The 19,809-nt window shown below is 34.9% G+C and overlaps 1 protein-coding gene across 1 annotated transcript in view; it reads right to left on the reverse strand.

Annotated features, from left to right (window-relative positions):
* Positions 1–19,809, reverse strand: part of Lrp1b (LDL receptor related protein 1B) — a 1,955,528-nt gene that overhangs the window by 234,109 nt on the left and 1,701,610 nt on the right. Inside the window, exon 60 of the mRNA XM_042275227.2 lies at positions 15,617–15,816. Within this exon, the coding sequence (XP_042131161.1) occupies positions 15,617–15,816 (200 nt within the window). The remainder of the gene's footprint in view (positions 1–15,616; positions 15,817–19,809) is intronic.

Below are 19,809 nucleotides of genomic sequence, written 5' to 3' on the forward strand. Positions count from 1 at the left end.
AAAATTCAGAAACTTTAGGCATTTGAATCTTGATGTTAATTCCATATGTCCTTGCAACTTAACTCTCTCTGAACTTGTATGGACACGGAACACATCTCCAAATGTCATGAGTGCAGTTTGGTGGAAAAATGAGAAGCACACTTAGACATAAAGTATCATACAAGCTACTTATACAAACTACTCCCATCTCCTTCCTTTGCTGTATAAATTCAATTTTAAAAAGGTAAAAATGTGAATCATGGTGATGGGTGATAATTATGAGTCCTTCACCAGAGTGTATAGGTTGGGAAACTTTAAAAAAAAAAGCTGCAGAATATTTTGAAATGCTCAGAAACATTCAATTTATATCTTTTCACACTCAAAGGAAGTAATTATATCCTTAAGTATGGGCTTAAAAGTTAATCATCACTTTAAACTCTCCATCTACTGAGATTCAATTAAATTTTGTGGAAAGACGAAGTTATTGTAAAAATTGGTCAATTAGCATTTTGAAAGCAGCACAGTTTTCCCACTACTCCAAACTAACTGTCACTTATCTCTATGCTAAGCGAATGGGTGCTTCAGAACTGACATTTCTTATTGCAGCAAGCATCTTTCAGTTCCAAATACAAACAATATTGAGGCTGAGCAATATTGCAGAGGAGTAATAACTTTATGTATTTTATTTTATTTAATATTGCCAAAAGTTGATTGTGCGATATTATTCTTCACAATAGTTGGACAGAGAAGAGATGGTCAAAATGGACAAGAAAAGGCACTGGTGTTTGAATCCAAATCAGCTTCTCTGCTGGGAAGATCTAGGCACTTCACCATCCTCACACTGTCTTAGAAAGATGGAGCTGGCCGAGCAAGAAAACCAGAGGGTTCGTGTCATAAGATCCAGCTGAAAGTCGACTTGCTTAATGACCTGACTGCACTGTATAATTAACGATCTCTAGATGTGGGCCATTTACTGGACAACTAATTGAGTCCGAGCATCAGAAATTTTTATTATTACATAGTCACCATAAGTTCATGGTCATCAAGGCCCATGCAATGGCTCAGCCCATAAACATGCTTGCCACCAAACCTAATAACCCATGTTTGATTTTCTGGACCCACATGTTGGGTGGTAGAACCGTAGAGGTAGCCTATGGGTGTACACTCATATGCAATTTAATAAAAATAAATTTAATAAAATTTAAAAATTAACGAGTTCAGTAGAGCAAAGTCTTAGTTCAAGAGGATGAAATGTAGCTAAATGTACTGAGCATGTAGAAAAGACAGGTCAAAATGAAGGAAGGGAGTCCATTTTCTCAAATTGTTTGCACTGTTGTTTCAGTTTCCTGTTTGGCAGTGAAGAACACAACTGGCACTCTGCTGTAAAATCAAACTGTAAGTCTTCGTTTGGTAAATGTGCTTTCTTCTCCAACATCATCAACACAACTACCATAAACAAAGAAAATGCAGTCAAAACACCAACCTGTGTTTACAAGGAGCAATTGGTCTAATCCACCTTATCTGACCTAGTTAATCATGCTGGCCTTCTGAGGGATCAGGACATCCCCACAGGGTCATAAACCATATCAACAGATATCAAACAAAATATAGGAAATCAAGATGAACTACTCCTCCACCATCAATTGTGAGGATTCATCTGTTGGGCCTGAATCTCCACAGAAGGAGTTAATTAAGTGCTAATTTATGCTGCGGTAAAATGATTATTATATATATTAACTACTAAATGATAAGTATAAATAAACAAATGCTGTGTTTATTTTTTCCATCAACATAGAAGACTTCAACCTACATTGATTACATAAATCGTATTTGAATTAAATACTGTGTATTTCGAAATAAGAAACTAGGTTAACTATGGGTGAAGAAAATACTTTTTTGCCTATTTAGTTTTATATTACACATATGCATGTAAAGATACGTATGTATGCTCATACATATTAAATATACATGTGCATAAATGTAAAATATCGTTAACACCCAAACACACATATATACACCAGAGCAACAAGAAGGATGTTTTCCATGGAACTGGGCAATAAATGGAGCTGACAAACTGTCATCCCAGAATGTGAAGGTGCAAAAGAAACACTGAACAGATTCTAACAAGGAGATGTGGAAGAACTCAGGGGCAAAAATAGCAATATTTTCTAAATATTATGTATGTGTATCTTTAAACATAAATATCATATACATGGATGTCTTGTATAAAACTCCATGGCTCAATTAATAAAATAAGAAATGTAAGCAAATTAAGAAAGGAAAATTTAAGGAATCTTTATTTGCATGTATTTGGTAGCCACACACAAATACACCCAAGACAGAAAAACAGAAGTGATGGATGGGATGTAGCTTAATGGGAGCTTATTATATATTTAAAGCCCATTTTAAAGTATTTACTGTGGTTAAGTTTCTATTCTTTACAACAGCAATGTCTATTGAAGTATTTCCAGTAGTTTGCTCGAACACTAGGCTTCCATTTCTCATTCTGTAAATTGTATCTTTCAAAAGAATATAACTGATATTTGGCAACAAAATAATATTAAAGTAATATTCACTTTGTAGTTTTTTCTGTTAGTCAGTTTAGAGATTCATAGTCATATTACACCAAAGAAGAAATGAACAGGTGTCATCAGCATGTGCTTCTGGCTTTAGTGAAGCCTTGCTGCTTGAGACACTCTGTCAGAATACTCTAGACAACTCACTTCTGGATAGCATCCAACATGCTAAACAAGCGTTTTTCTGCTAGCAGCATCCCAATTTCATATTTTTCCTTTGAACAAAACATATAAGAAACCTTCCGTTTTGAAAAACCCTAGTTTTATTGAAGGTACATTGGAAGGCTGGCACAATTAGCTTGATTTGCTGCACCAAACCACATGGACATTCTACTATCAGTGTTCTGATTATTCTCTTATTTCTCCTGTGAGATTGATTGTATTCAGGTGCTGTTTTTATTATTTATTTAGTTCTTTATTGTATGTGTGTATGTGTGTTGCATGCTAAATAGGCCCCTGTGTGTATTGCTTCCATGTGAATGCATGTAGAGGCCAGAGGACAATGCTGGTACTTTCCTTTATTGCTTTCTACCTTAGTTTTTGAGACAGGATTTCTCAGTAAACTGAAGATGTTTTCCTATGCTGGATGGCTACAGAGTTCCAGATCTCCACCTGCACAATCCCTTAGTGCTAGGATTACCAGTGTTTAGGCACATCTTGGGGAATTTGTACTGAAGTCCCTCATTTTATTACCCACTAAGGCATCTCCCCAGAATCCATAATTCTATTTTAAAATTTTGCTTTATACCTATGTGGTGGTTTGAATAAAATGCCCCACATAGGCTCATATACTTAAATTCCTGGATCCCATTTGTTGGAACTATTTGGGAATGAATGATTGGGAAGTATGGCCTTATTGGATGAGGTATGTTACTGAGGACAGGCTTCTAAGTTTCAAAAGCCCACTGCCATTCCCAATTATTTCTCTTTCTCTCTGCTTCCTGCTTGTGGATTAGATGTAAGTTCTCAGCTGCTGCTCCAGCACCATGACTGTCTGCCTGCTGCCATGATCCCTGCCATGAATGTCATGGATTCTTACTCTCTGGATCTGTTAGTCCTAATAAATGTTTTTTTTTTTTTAATGTTACTTTGGTCATGGTGACAGTGCAGTAATACAAAAAGTAACTAAGACAACTCACAACCCTCTAATTGTTAGGTAGCAATGGCTATATAGGCTTTATTTGTATTTTTCTAAAGATTTAAAAAGTACATAATCACTAGATTGTGCAGGTACTTTTACAATGGAGTCAAGTTAAAAGAGAACAAAAGCTTATAATTGATTTGTATTATTATTTTGTGTGTTGTATGTTTTATGCCTTGTGCATTTATTGATTATACCTTGTGTATTATTTAGAAATACCTAAATAAAATTACCTGTTAAGGTTAAGCTAGCCCTTTTCATATAAATTAGTACATTTGAAATATCAAACTCCCAATACTGTAATAATGACAAAACTTTGATATCAAACCTAAATACTCTGGTCAGTTTCTAATATACTATAACATCTCTCCATTGTCTTATTCCCAATGCCTGTTCCCAATGACCCTAAGACCATGTACTTGTACATATGAAATACTGCACAAGAACTTTAGCTTTTCTCCTATAATTTAATCTACATGATCTCTTTTATTATAGGCAACATTCCTGTGACAAACACAGGAAAATTTAACAACGACAATTTGTACAGAAAAGTAAACATGATTAAAGTACAGATTGATTTGTTTTTTCTTATATGTCTAACCAGAGTAATAAAAACATAGCTGGGAGAAAATGAACTACCAAAAAAGGGGGGTGCCCACTGTTAGAGGAATTTGGCATAGAGGTAGAAGGAAGGAACAAAACTTCCAGACTTTTCTCTACCATCAAATATTATGTCAGTGCTCCATGAAGTAAAGCTGACTTGAGCCCAGACACTAAAGTGTCCTGGTAATATAGTTAAGATACTTGCCTCCCAGAAGTAGGCAAGGGCAGATCCTCACATAAAGAGAACTAGAGCACTCCAATTAATGTTAGGCTTACTAAATTATCTAGTGTGTCTCTTTTTCATTCAAAACCCACCAATAGCCTCCATTCCTTTTGCAAATAGTCACACTACTCAGCCAGACAGAAACAACAGTTTGCAGCAGAGAACATCGCTAGTTGCATATTCTAAAATTCCTCATCATAACCATTTTCCTTAGTATCTTTCCAGAAAGATATGGACACGGTATGAAGGTAGAGTGTGAATTAAAATGACAGCCAAAAGGAATGAGATGAATCAGAAAATTATTAGCATTAAGAAGTATGAACTGAGATTGAACAAGGGTGAGGGAAACATACAGGCTGGAGAAGAGATGCTAAAATTAGATGTGGGGGGAAAGAGGTTTATCATGCCAAAGAAAATGAAATATTCATTTTCATTTCAAAAATGAACTGACAATGACCAATAGGTGGGAGGCACAGTTTCTAGCTCATGAAGACTAACAGAGAAGAGTGGGTAGCTGAGAAATGTCCAGGGCACACTTATCTTCCTTGCATTAAGGCAGAGACAGTTATAAATAGCATCACTAAATAAAACAACTGTGATGTAATGTACTCTCATGTATCTCCTTTGCCAGGCCCCTTAGACTTGCTTGTGTAATCTTTTTTAATAATAGTTATATCTTCAAAGTCTCTGAAATATGTATTTGCTATTCTCCCCTACAAACAGTTTTCTTGCCTTTAATGCATTCTTGCTTAATTTTAAGTAATACCCCTACACAATAAATTTAAAGCAAATGAATCTAAAAATCTATTGTTCTAAAAGAATAAAAGCCTTAAGAAATTCTAGGAACAATAAGGCTAGACAATGCTTCTAAATATCAGAAAAGGGAAAAGTTTTTTTTCCAGTAAAAATACAATATCTCTTTCAGGGAGGTCACTTTGTAACCAAAAAACAAACGTCTTGATTCAGCACATGTCTTAGAACATAGATAAAACTAAGCTAATACTGCCTGGGAGTCTATTACAGAAGGCTACCTTTGAATACTCTACTAATAAAATTCCAGTTGCCTCCTTAGTGGACTAAGTCATTACATGTTTAAATTTTTGTCCTGTGTCTAATTTATGATGACAAGTATAGAAACTGATGTTGCATTCATAAATCTTCTAAGATTATTAAGAGGTGGGTGGCATTTGTGGTACATCCTTATGGAGTATTTCTTGTATCTCTTTGTCTACAGTCAAGTAATACAGATCCCTGACATACACTGGTCATATTGGTTGTATACAACTCAGCACATTATTCTCTTTCACCTGTTTTAAAATTATCATGTGAGTCAGATATGGCCTTTTCAGTAATTCAAGCTCTAAAAACAGATCCCACTGATAAATGTGGCATTATCTGCAGTGTTATGAATGAGACTGTAAAAATTAGAGTGTGTTAATTTTTAAAAAGGCTTTCCCTGAATGGATCGTCTCATGATGATACCAATATAACTTCTGAAATAAGCAAAGAAACATTGTTTCTGAAACTTTAAAAAGGCAGATCCATGCATTTCTGTAATATTCTGGATCTTTCTAGTGAAGATGCAAAGTGACATGGGCAATAGGAAATACTGTTTTTCAACTTATCAGTACATGTAAGAGTTATGCCTTTCTACATGTGTACATTAGGAACTTACTATTAGTATTTTATATTTTTATGCCTTTGCATATTTGTCTGCATGTGTGTATGTGTACCACATGTGTTCCTGGTGTCTGTGTAGGCCAGAAAAGTGTATCAGACCGACAATAACTGTAGTTACAGATCAAATGGTCATAAGCCTTCACTTGACTGCTGGGAACTGAACCAGGGCCCTTTGCGGGATCAGCAAATACTCTTAACTGTTAAGCCATCTCATCTGCCCCTAGAAATATATTTTTAGAAAATATTTTAAAATATTAAGCATGTAATCACTCAACAATGCTGTGTTCCTGTCTCCCCCAAACTGAAAGAGGCTCTCTAAGACAAAGGGAAAAATATGACTCACAGTGCTAAAGAAACTTCCATGGCCCAGGAATCTCAGAAAGCTACACCATTCACTAGGCCCCTTAGCAGGAATATAACAGCAGTTAACTCTTACTTTACTAGGAAGATGAGACTCTTTCCAAAGGAGGGGAACTGTGCATAAGTTGTGCAGGGAAGTCAGGGATGCTGCTACTATGTATGAGTCAGCACCCATACTGAAGTGGGATTTTCTATGATGCAGTTTCCTTTCAATTATCCATGCTCTGGTAAGTAACCCCTCACTTATGCCTATACTATAACTTTAGTAACTCATTCTCCACCAAGCTGTGTGGATTCATTTATTCACACAGTCATTTGAACCTTCTTTAGGATGCCTAGGAAAAGTCATGCATGAGACAGACATCTCATGGAATCTTTTTCAAGAATTCTTGGCTCCTTACCTTCTGCAATTCTAACATGTATTTTGTGGCTGCTTTTTACTGACGGTAATGATTCTTTGCTTGGGCCTGAGATTACCAATAGATAATTAAAAACAGGGTAAAATTCATGAAAATTGGCTTCTTCACCTTTATTTTACTTATCTGTCTTCTTTCTTTTTTTTTAATTTTGGTTTTTGGAGACAGGGTTTCTCTGTGTAGCTCTGATTTTCCTGGAACTCTCACTTTAGGCCAGGCTGGCCTCAAACTCACAGAGACCCACCTGCCTCTGCCTCCCGAGTGCTGGGATTAAGGGTGTGCACCACCACTGCCCTGTTTATTTTGTCTTCTTGGCTTTGGGTCCAATTCAACTATACCTGGTATGTCAGCATGCAGATCATTCAAACACTGTTCAGCAAAAGCTGCTGAGCCTCCCCCTTCAAGGCTAAGAAAGGAAGAAGAACCAAGACCATTCTTTGACTAAATGAATACTTCCAGCTTCAGTGAAGTCCTGCTCTAGTTCCTTGAGTGACATATGGAAGTCTCCAGTTACTTCCTTTCATATTCCAGAGCAGCTGAGCTGTTAGCCTGATCACTCAATGATGAGACTGACCCTCACTTCTAAGCAGGAGCAAACATATTATGTGGCCTAGATTTTCCCTTCCCAAGGTCACAACTCTGATAGATAAACACTATGAGATGCAAGTAGAGGTTGTCCACTGCTGGTCTTCTAATACTGAAAATTTTCTAGGCACAAAATTGGAAATTGCCTGCACAAATCATTGCAGCGGAAATTGCCTGACACCAATAAGATTCTGTCTGACCAGAACTTATAAAGTGATCTATGGAACAGTTTGGCCAATACTGCATGAACATGCACACTTCTTGCCCATTTCTCTAAGGCACCTCAGAGTCGATGTCAATATCATAGATGGCAGTGCTGATAAATCATGACCAATTGAATAATATATTCATTTGCTGCCTTTCATCTTCACTCTTTACATTTGATTTCTGGGGTTAGTGGTCACATCCATCTACCAGATTTCCCACAGTAAGGCATCAGAATTAGAATTCCAGTAGCAAAAATGAGAAACATGCTTCTGAAATAAAACCAGAAAAGAATGCACTACACGATCATTTCCCTATGTGTTCTGGGTTGTCTTAGGGGAAAGCTGAAGTAAGGATATAACTGACTGGGGAAAAAAAGCAAACAAATAAACAGAGAAAAAGCCCTTCTCTGGGCTTGAGGGGGGTGGTACAGTGGGTAAGAGTGTTTGTCTCACAAGCATAGGGATCGGACTTTGATCCCCAGCAGCAGATGAAAGCAGTGTTACCTGTGAATTTAGAGCCCCAGAGATGGGGAGTGAGGTGCAATCAGAAGGATCTCAGTGGTTTACTGGCCATGCACTCTAGCAGGACCAGCAAACTCTGGCTTCAGTAAGAGACTCCTGTCTCAAAAAGTTACAGCAAAAATGATAGCAGAAAACACCCAATATTGACCTACTGCAAGACACACATGTGTACAGTCCCCAGACACACATGAATGCACACATGTGCAATAGACATACTGAATATAAATACATAAATATAAACAAATTAATTAAAAACAATATACCTCTGTTTTAACCTCGCTAATTTCCAAACAAGAAACACACTGAAGTCCTTGTCTATGGTCAAGAGCCTTGAAGAGCCTGCGGCAACAGAACCTCTGAGGCACACCTGCTGCTCCCTAGCTTACTCATGTTCACATATGTGAGAAAATGGTGTTGTTGAAGGTGACCAAGGACTCAAATAAAAGTAGTGGTTAAAATGTCCATATTTCAAGGGGATATATAAAATATGTGATATTTGTAAAACAAAATTTTCTGTTGAAATGCACATAAAATTAAACACAACATGTCCTATTCAAAGCTCCAAAATCAAAGCCATGATCGACATTGAAGTTCTGAGAGGTTTTATATATTACACTTAATTTCACTTTATTTTACTGGCTCAAAAACACTTCTATAGTAACTGAACTGTATTTTGCTTTCTGTCATTAACTTTAATTATATTATAAACAGCAGTACATTTTGTGAAGCCTACTCTTTGCAGTGGACTGTGATGAAAGGGATATTTTTCAAAACAATTAAAATGTAGTGTCTTACCATGAACAAGACATTCTAGAGACTATTCCTTAATAGTGAGGCTGGTTTATTAGACTGTTTCCCTCTCATAAAATTCTTCAAGTATTTAAATTTTCCACAAACATTAATGCAAAATCTTGTGAGGTTCACAATCCATAGAAATAATTGTCTCTTTTCTGTGGTGTGATTGTTACCCTTTATAAAGAGAGTTTTTAATGTATTTTATGCTATTTTCCCAGAAGAGTGCTGAAACTATGATTCCTTTTCATGGTATCAGTCTACCACTTTATAGTTTATTTTTTTGTTTGTTTGTTTTTGGTTTTTGGTTTTTCGAGACAGGGTTTCTCTGTGTATCTTTGTGCCTTTCCTGGATCTTGCTCTGTAGACCAAGCTGGCCTCAAACTCATAAAGATCAGCCTGCCTCTGTCTCCTGAGTGCTGGGATTTTTGCATTTTTTAATAACGACACAGAACAGCCCCTTCAAATCATAAACTAGACTCTCATATGAAACAACCACATGATTTAGACTATGGTTAAACCTCAGGGTTTAATACTGACCCTTGCATTATGAGAATCCTCACATCTGGGACACACTTATGCTTTAAATGGACAGGGAGAGTCAACATAATTGTATTGAATTTTTTAGTTTATCCACTCCATAAATGACAATTCACTGATGAACTATAGTTATAATTATATCCAACACCTGTTCATCATAGAAATTAGTAAATTAATATAAATTCCAACTTGTAGGTAAATATGGGCACAGCCATCTGATCTGCACAAGATTAAAGCACTTGGAAACAAGTTGAAATATGAAGAAAACTATTACAACAAAGAAACAAAAGTTCAAGATCAGAAACACCTTCTCATCACTTATAGAGTATTTTCAGCCCATTCTGTGGCAACACATCTTCCTAATACATCTTCAGTTCCAGAGCACAGTTTATAGAAAGTGGGATCTAACTCTGAATTCATGTCCTTTGATAAAATAGTTAGAATGAACTTTTGTTCACAATAGGATTTTCTGGTGTTTCATTTTCTTGTCATAAATGGAAATAGAAACTCTTGTTTAGACATATACAGAGTTATTGCTGATGTTCCTTCCTGGAGACATTAGTCACCTGTTTTAGCAATCCAAGGAAAGGCAAAAATGCTCGAATTTTGTGAAAGAAATTCTAGAATAAGATTTACAAATTTCCCTGGACTCAGGAGTTACAGTTAGATTGGAAATAACAAACTATAACATCAAACTCCCCTGACAGAATAGTATGATATGGTCTCAGTGAAATGAGCAAAAGCCCAAAATATGATTGCCTTATGTAACAGTATTAATAGTAGCCTTTGGGATGTAGTTATGTTCTAAGGACCCTATGCTCCTGAATTGGATTAGTGTTCCTACAAAAGGAGCCTCAGAGAGTTTCTTCCTTCTTTCCTTATGTGGGGACACATGAAGACCTGTCTACAAAGCAGAGCATTCATTCTGGAAGTATCAAATATGCCAGCACCTTGATCTTGAGTTTCTCAGCCTACAGGCTGGGAGAAACAAGATAGTATTGTTTATAAAATGCTACACATAGCAGAATTTGTTCCCCAAGCTGAGATAAACTAAGGCAGTGATTCTCAACCTTCCTCATGCTGAGACCCTTTAATACAATTCCTCAAGCTGTTGTGACCCCCACCCATAAAATTATTTTGTTGCTACTTCATAACTGTAATTATTCTACTGTTATGAATCATAATGTAAATATCTGATATGGAGGATATTTGATATGTGACCCTGTAAAAGGGTCATTAAAAAAGGTCATGACTCACAGGTTGAGAACTGCTGAACTAAGGCAATAGTATCTATTCTAAGTGCATTGGTATTCCTTTCCCTTGACCAAAGACGCAAACAAACCTAGTACTTTATGAGATATAAACTTGAGTGTAGTTATGCTGTTTGGCAGACTTTTCAATGCTTGCCTGTTTACTGCAAATACTGAAATCTATCATTTAAATGGACTCTAAAAAACTCAAATGGTCACACTTTTATCTATGTGTACACTTACATGCATTCTATCCCTTGTTAATAGGGGACATTACAAGCAGGCATGAAATATTCTGTTTTAAAATACGAAGCCTGTAGAAGAGTGAAAGAGATTTTTCAGCTTTGGCACTAGGTAGAGCTCAGTTAAACCCAAGTCTCTTGATTATGAGCTATGTGACTTTGGACTAATTATTTAATCTCTGAAGTAACTTCACTGATGTAAATGGGTCTCATGGCACTTGATAGGATGATTATAGAAGCATCTACAGTCTTGAACACAGTAAGACTGAACAGAATGGATGTGTTGATGAGAGATAGACATGGTGCTTGTATCCCCTGTGAAAGGTTTAGAACATGATCACTTAAAGCCAAATCAAGAAGTAAGTATATTTCAAGTCATCTCATACAAATGTAATGCTTAAGCCTTTATATTTTTGAAAATTATTTCAGTGTGATAGTCACAGTAAGGTACTTATAGATTAATGTACATTTCAGAATGCTATAAGAATGGACTTTGAAAGATTTCTATGCTACTAAAATCAGTGAATCTCACATCAGAACAGAGCTTTGTGATTCAGGAACTTCACTTTGGTGTATTGAATTCTTGAAAAGCCCATAAATGTATGGAAATCTAATAGTTATAACACAGAGGTCTAATTTCCCCTTAATAGGGGAAATATATAATATACATTATATACTGAGTATGTACAACTCTAATCTTTCCACTGTTAAGTTTGCTAATTTATTCTGTTTAGCTGATGAGTTAGTATTGAATATGACACTGTCTCCCTATTCCCCCAGCTACAATCACTTCAAGCATTTTCTCCTGAAGTGTTTTAGCGGTGTTTAAATTGGTTGACCTTCTAGAGTCATTCATTTTCCACGCTGCTGTCAAAACTAATAATAGCATTCTATAAACTAAACACCATCAATGGCTCCCTACGACCTAAAGGATGGCTACCAATTTACAAAGTATAGGCTTGTCAAAATATGGCACCAATTTGTTCTTGTTTATCTGAGTCATTATCTACTTTTTCTATCTCTTTCAGCCATGGACAAATTATATAACAGCTACAATGATTCAAGATTCTGTTATACTTTGCATATGCCATTTCGCTGCATGAAGAATGCTCCATATTTTCCCATGTGAACAGGCTGGTAGAGCCCACCAAAACCTAGAGCTGTCTGCACTGCAAACCTTTCATTATGCCAGTTTCCATTTCTACTATCAGACCTTTATCTGAAAACTAGTTTTTCCCATGGAATTTTGATTTGAAGACAGGGACTTATTCATCTTCATAATTCCAAAGTTTAGTATAATGCATCTCACAAAGGGTCAGTGATTGTGGAATGGGTGAATAGATGATCTGGGAGGAATTCAAAAAATAAAAATAACAACTTTAGATGAACCAATGAATATGTAATTTAAAATAAACATATAGAATAATCCAAGATCAATATAACATTTTACTATATTGAATCATAATATTAATATTTTATCCTGTGTTATTTTAGAAAATAATATAATTATAAACACACTATATAATATATGCTTAGGTAAATGTGAGTGTGTGTGTGTGTGTGTGTGTGTGTGTGTGTGTGTGTTTTGTGTGTGTGTGTGTAGATTAAGGAATGGTGAACATGGCTAAATGAGATTAAATTTTGACATTTCTAGGCCAGCATGTTGATTAATATATTGTGAATTCTTACAAAATACTGTGTGAGGATCCAAGGAATGTGAGTTGGGTAAAGGAGTCTAAATAGGAAGGAACAGAGAAAGTCAAGTGGACATAACTGGGCACATGGATGCATTCTTTCACTTGTTCAAAACACAGAAATTAGAAATCTCAGAGGTTCATGAATTGGGCAAACACTAAAAAATTATTTTGTAGGAGTGCACTGAAGTTGATAGAGTGCTTGCTTAATATGCATGAAGTCCTGGGCTCAAGCATCCAACACCATATGAACCCAGTATGTTGGCCTGTCTGTAATCTGGAGATAGAGACATTAATATCCCAAATTCAAGGTTATCCTCAGCTATGTAACAAGTTTGAGTCCAACTTGGGATACATGAGACTCTATATCAAAAATAAATAATCCTATACAAATAAGGCTTCACTTACAGGACTACTGTATGGTTAAGATTGATAAAATCTGGATAAACAAAAAAATCTTTAAAGAGTTTAACTTAAAGATCAATATTCCTCATTGTTAAAACTTTGTGTATGAAAGAAAGTGGTTCTGAAACTTTTGTTACTCATCTCTCACATTTTGTTAGACTAACATTCCTTGCCTAATGAGTTTGGCTTCCTATTTCAACAGCATAAATAAGAGTATTTATTTATTGTCAAGATAAGAGGGAAAGGTGGTTAGAGAAAAGTGTCACTCAACAAAAAAGTATCATTTTCTATCTCAAATATGCACCTCCTTCCCATGCCTAGAGCAATAAAAGACATCTTTACCAATACAGTAAATGAAACCTTCCTCTCACAGGCTGTGGCGACAGCATAAGTCAGGCTACAGTCAAGCTACATTAGGATGTACCAGGTAATTATCCTATACCCTGATACTGGCAGCTAAGGCACTCAAAAATGTCTTAGTAGTCTTTCTTGGAGATTCTTTAGCAGAAAATATTTCTTGAGATAAATTTTATCTTCACTTCTCTCCATTCTTTTGCCTCACACTATTTTTTTAAATATTTTTTTAAACTTAGTAACACCATGATAAATTAATCTTTCTGTCAAATATTTCATTTTTAAATATTATGGTGCTACATCACTTTGCTGTTTTATATCTCTACTCACAGTCATCACCAATCTAATGAGTGCAAGATACCATGAAAACGTGCATTTGATTTCATATTAAATCTCTCAGAGGATTAGTCAGAAACACACACAATATATTTTTAAAATATATCTGGAGGATGTAGTCAATATTTTCTAATAGATCTCTTATTTTACCTATTAATATTTAATATTCAAATGTCCACAGTTCATATTAAGAACAGGCAAACATTTTATACTGCAATATATTTTCAATATATGACAACCAATTGTGTGTTTTACTGTACAGTAAATTTTGTCACATATTAACATACTTACAGAAGCCTAGTCCATTTTATAGGTGTAAAAATGTAGTCTCAGCATTCATAGGGACAGATAAAACTATGAATATGTCAACCTATGACTACAAGGAACATTCACTGTTAGATTCCTTGGGTAGAAGAGAATTTTTAAAAGCTAAGCATAACTGTGATTTGGTTTTGTTGTGATCAAAGTTTCAACTTACACATTAACTGATTGTCTATTCTAATTGAATCCTGGTGGGCTTTCTTAATGTTCATAGTTAGACTGTCAACGCTTAAGTGCATTACATATGCTTACTTAATCACTGCGTTCTTGTATAGGAGCAGCTCTGACAACTTCTCAGCAATTCTTGTCAGAAAGTTGAAACTGTTTAAACATCAGCAGAGAGGGTATTAGGAAAAATTAGTGGTGCTAAGGCTTTGGGACATTTTATGTCTTTTTTATTTTTTATTTTATTTTTTTTAATTTTTTTTATTTTCATGGCTCCAGACTTCTGAGGTCCTCATTTAGGCACAGAGTTCCAGAGTTCCCTGACAAGCAACAAATATCTTCCCTTCCTTCCTTTCTGTTTCTTTTTCCTTTGTTCTTGAATTCTGTTCTAAGCTTAGAGGACAGAGGAGAAATTATACTAAATTAGATTGCAACAAGGGACTGTGTCCTCTGCACCACATGTATGACTTGAGAAGATGTGTAGACACCAAATTGTCAAATAACCAAAGCAACATTAGTTCGTGAAAAAATCAGGACAATTTCAGGTTTCCTGCTTTAATCAGTGAAAAAATATTCTACATGGATTTCTAACATTTTAAGAGTTCACGTCAGTAATTTGTAGCTGGCTATATCTATATCATGTTTGTCTCTCCTCTTCTGAAGCTTTACCTATCAAATGCCTACCTCTTTTTAATTATTTTGTCTTCATCTATTTTTACTTAAAATGCATTTTTTCTGCTCATAATTTCTCCTTGTGTCAAATTCCTTTAAAATTTTGATATAATTTTGAAACTAATACATTATAGAAATAAAAAATAATGATGTATTGAATATTATATTTTGAATTATATGCACAATTTCCTGAATGCTATCCTGATGTGAAAGTTGTTTGTTGCTGCTGCTGTAGTATATAACTGTACACTAAATAATGTACTAATTTGACATAGTACGATAAAAAACTAACATTTCCAATCAAGTATTTTTCTATTCCAATTCAGTTAGGTTACATGTATATATTAATTTAGAAAACCATCACCCATTTGTTTATTTAGAAAAATACAATTAAAGTAAACTGGCACTTTCATTTTATATATATATATATATATATATATATATATATATATATATATATACCTTTAATTAAGAAATGTGTTTGATGAAAAAATATTTAAAAATAGTATTTTCTGCACTTGTAAATACTGACTTGTCTGTAATGCTGGACCAACCTTTATGTCTATGAGATCCATCCATGTTGCTAAATTCAATGTGATTTTCATCAGCCCAGTAGAGTCTATGGTTGACATAATCTATAGTTAGTGCCATTGGTCTAGAAATCTTGGTTTCTATGACAACACTCTGATTGGATCCATCCATTCCGACACGGCCAATGTGAGGATATTCACAGCAGTCAATCCAATACAAATACCTAGGAAAGAAAATCAATAGACATTTCGTGGACAGAAGCTGCTAGAGTAAAACATCACACAAAGTTTTTTTTTTGTTTGTTTGTTTCATTGTTTCCAAATTAATTCTTGGTGTATCTCTAAACTGTGGCTCTCGTGACAGGCTTCAGTGAAAACTTTTGTTATATTTCTGTTTGTTTTTCAAGTTAAACACATAACACTGTTTGGGATATTCATTTAACATTCATCATGTTGTTAATATACACAAACGTAGATTATGAGCTTATTTTACACCTGCAAACTCACAGATACATAAAATTATTGAACATAAAATTGTGACAGTTATCTCTACTATTATAAGAATAAAACAACCAATTGTTGCATCATCCTTTTATCTACCTTTATCTACTGTCGGTTTTGGCTTCTTAAGCCGTGGAAGTCATTTCATTGGTTTGGTAAATGTTATCATTGAGAATGACTGTATAGGTAAATGTAATCACATTTACATGATGAAATTCAAAAAAATCAAATTAAGTGGCTTGCTTCTCAAAGTAGCTACAACTCAAGCCTATAAGAGCCACCGTATCTATTTAAATTACAGTATCAGAAGGTCTGTGACAGACAGAGAGCAAAAAAGTAAAATTTATCTTGGTACTGTTGATAGTAATACTAATCAGCCTGGTTTAAATATTAATACTCAATTCTGTGAAGTACAAAAATAGATAGGCAACACATTACTGAGAAATTCTGCGGTATTTAAACTAAATTTACTTGAGTTAGAAAATCCCATCACTGAAGATTTGAGTTAGTGGATACTTTATGTCCTTTTCTTAGCAAAACTTGAAGTTTATTAATCTATCCTGTTTTTCTAGATCTTTTCTTACTTCTAAGTAAACTCCTTAGCATTTAATTCTCCAGATGTAGAGATTTGTAACTAAAATTATATTGTAAAAAATAATTCGATATGAGTTTTAAAAAAATGTGCTATGTGGTTAAAATTTAAAAGTAGCCATTGCTGGTGCTGTAGCTCACTAAGAGAGTGCTTGCCCAGCATCTGGAAGGCCAAAGTTCAAATCCAAATGCTGAAGAGAGAAAGGAATAAATAAATGAAATGTAAAAGTTTCCAGAAGAAATATATCAAACATGGGCTAAAATAAATTATCATTGTAAATAAAACAATCATTATCATGCTGGTATTCATTTCACATAAAATCCTAATATTTTTCTTTGTTATTACAAATATTATTGATGTCCTACTTAAGTATTGTGAATAGTGAGGAGAAATAAATCTCTAATAAAAACTAAACAAACAAACAAAAAAAGACTTTGGGGTTGGTGATTCAGTTCAATTGGTAGAATGCCTCGTTTGGGTTCCATCCTACCTCCACAGAAATCAGGAACAGGGGTGTATGCTCTTAATGCCATCACTTAATTGGAGGCAGGGCAATCAGAACCTCAAGATCATGAATGTTTGTAAGCATTGCTTTAAAGAGAATTCTTAAATGTGAAAACTTGAACACAAATCTAGAAATATGAAGTCAACTTTTCACAAGGCAACTCTGGATTTGTTACAGTGAAAGGTCATTCATCTATTCTAATTTTGAACTCACTTGGAAATTTTTATACCACCAAGTAATGATAGTTGCCAAATCCCTTAGAAAATGATGTTCTGTGTCTTTGATTCCAAGATTATTTTTTGTTTTGAAAACAGCATATTTCCACAAAAAATATAACCTAAAAAAATCTTTCACATCCTTCTCATAAACTAATAGAGAAACACATTGTTCTCCATACTACAGAGTGGAAAAAGATACAAATTAAGAAACTTGGCCAAAAGGAATTCATACTGACAAGCAGTTCACCTTCCTTCAACAAGCGAGCATACTCCCCATGTCCTGTTGACACCATATTTGGGAGTACTGATATTAACCTTTTCCTGCTAAATATGATGTGCTCCTGCAGACTTTTTACAAAGTTCATATCAATAAATTTACTTGTGCTTTATGCATCATTTTGTGAAATATATAAGCAAATATATATAAAAGTAACATTTTATATATATAAATATATATAAAAGTAACATTTCAATAATTTCTATGTTAAATCCAGAATGGTTTAAAAAAGATACCCTTTGTATTTCTATTTAATCATGAACATTTGAATACATGCAGTTATAGTTACACTTAAAACATCTGAAAACAAAATTTTTTCCATTAAATGCAATCAGCAAAAATACTGAAAATTATTGCATGTGAAAGTCATGATTCTGAAACTACTAATGAAATTGTAAATTTCAAATGGTCTAAATTTCATATAAAAATCATTCCAAACTTTTATTTTCATTCCTATTGATTTTTTACACTAGATCAAATTTGTGAATCATCCCTAGGTTGTCACATAGAATCTAAAAAGCTTATGTCAATAAAAGCCAATTTCTGTTTGATATGCTTTCAAAAGCTCTTGATTGTCCAAGGTCTGAAACATCTGAATTTCAAGCCCCCATTTAATTCAAGGGCCCAAATATTTTCTCCCAATCATTCCTTGCTATTGAAATGTGTGGACTCAGTTCCAATCAGTTCCTCGCCATAATTTCAAGTTATTGCTTCTGGCCTTTCATCCTGTTGTTTGTCTTACATGTGCTTCTTTAATTAAAAGATATGTTTGTGAACATGTAATTCACGTTGTTTCCTCTGCTTTCCACAATTTATTTCTTGACTGCTGTTAGTTCCTATTTCCAGGTTAGGTCTGAAGAGATATGGTTGACAAATGATTTGTAAAACCCATATTTTCATTGAAGCACACTTCAGAAATGACTGCATTGCCTGACATTGGGAGGATTTAAGAGGACAATGAAAGTATTTCTGCTGTTGTTAGGCACTGACAGGTAATGATATCTATTACCTTAGCATTTTACAGGATTAGTCTATAAATAGTCAACAAAATCATTTTGCATTATTACATGCATAGTTGAATAATACATGATGATATAGGGTTCCTTGACTCACAATCAGACAGTTCTTCTCTTAAAGTCAATGACAGACACACCTTAATACCCTATTTAAGCAGATGGAAGACTTCATAGTGATACAACAACTCCTTGATGCCACCCTACATAGCAGATATGTCTAAGCACTGGTGGTTAGGAGGCAGAATGAGAAAGTATGTTTGCCTTCAATGGCCTCTCAAGCGAATTGAGTAAATGTGGACATAAAATATTAAGACAGAATATTTTACAATTACAGTAAAGAGAGTGTATGCTAATTGGAGGAATTGTTAAGGAAATTTGGGCTTACTTTAACCTGAAACCTATCTTTATAATTAGCTTAGAAATTCCTTGTGAGATGCAGTCTTTCAGATTTTTGAACACAGCAAGACATAATTGCAGATCGTGAGAGTTTTACAGGGATAGAACATCACTTTTTCAGGCCTATATGGTCATGTGAGCCACAGAATGAGTCCATTGTATTATGTATATATGATAAATGGCTAGTCTTTCATGATTGTGGTGTGATTAGAATAAGGACTCTGGTCTACTGTAAAATGCAGACCAGCATCTTCTCAAGAAGTGGTATGTGGAGTCTTAAAGAAGCAAACACGAGAAAAATGCTGCTTTCATTCAAATTCCAAGCCTTCCCATGACTGTGTGAACCTAAATTTAATTAATCTTCATGAGCCTTAAAATATATAAAATCTCCAGGACTCTAATTAGCGAGAAAGAGGAGGGTTTATATGAGCGAGAATTGTTGAAACCAAGGTTGGATAAAGCACAGGGACAGATAGCCAAACAAATGGAAACACATGAACTATGAACCAAAGGCCGAGGGGCCCCCAACTGGATCAGGCCCTCTGAATAGGTGAGACAGTTGATTGGCTTGATCTGTTTGGGAGACATCTAGGCAGTGATACCAGGTCCTAGGCTCATTGCATGAGTTAGCTGTTTGAAACCTGAGACTTATGCAGGGACTCTTGGCTCAATCTGGGAGGAGGGGACTGGACCTGCCTGGACTGAGTCTATC

The sequence above is a fragment of the Peromyscus maniculatus genome, chromosome 4, assembly GCF_049852395.1.
Source record: "Peromyscus maniculatus bairdii isolate BWxNUB_F1_BW_parent chromosome 4, HU_Pman_BW_mat_3.1, whole genome shotgun sequence".
Taxonomy (NCBI): Eukaryota; Metazoa; Chordata; class Mammalia; order Rodentia; family Cricetidae; genus Peromyscus; species Peromyscus maniculatus.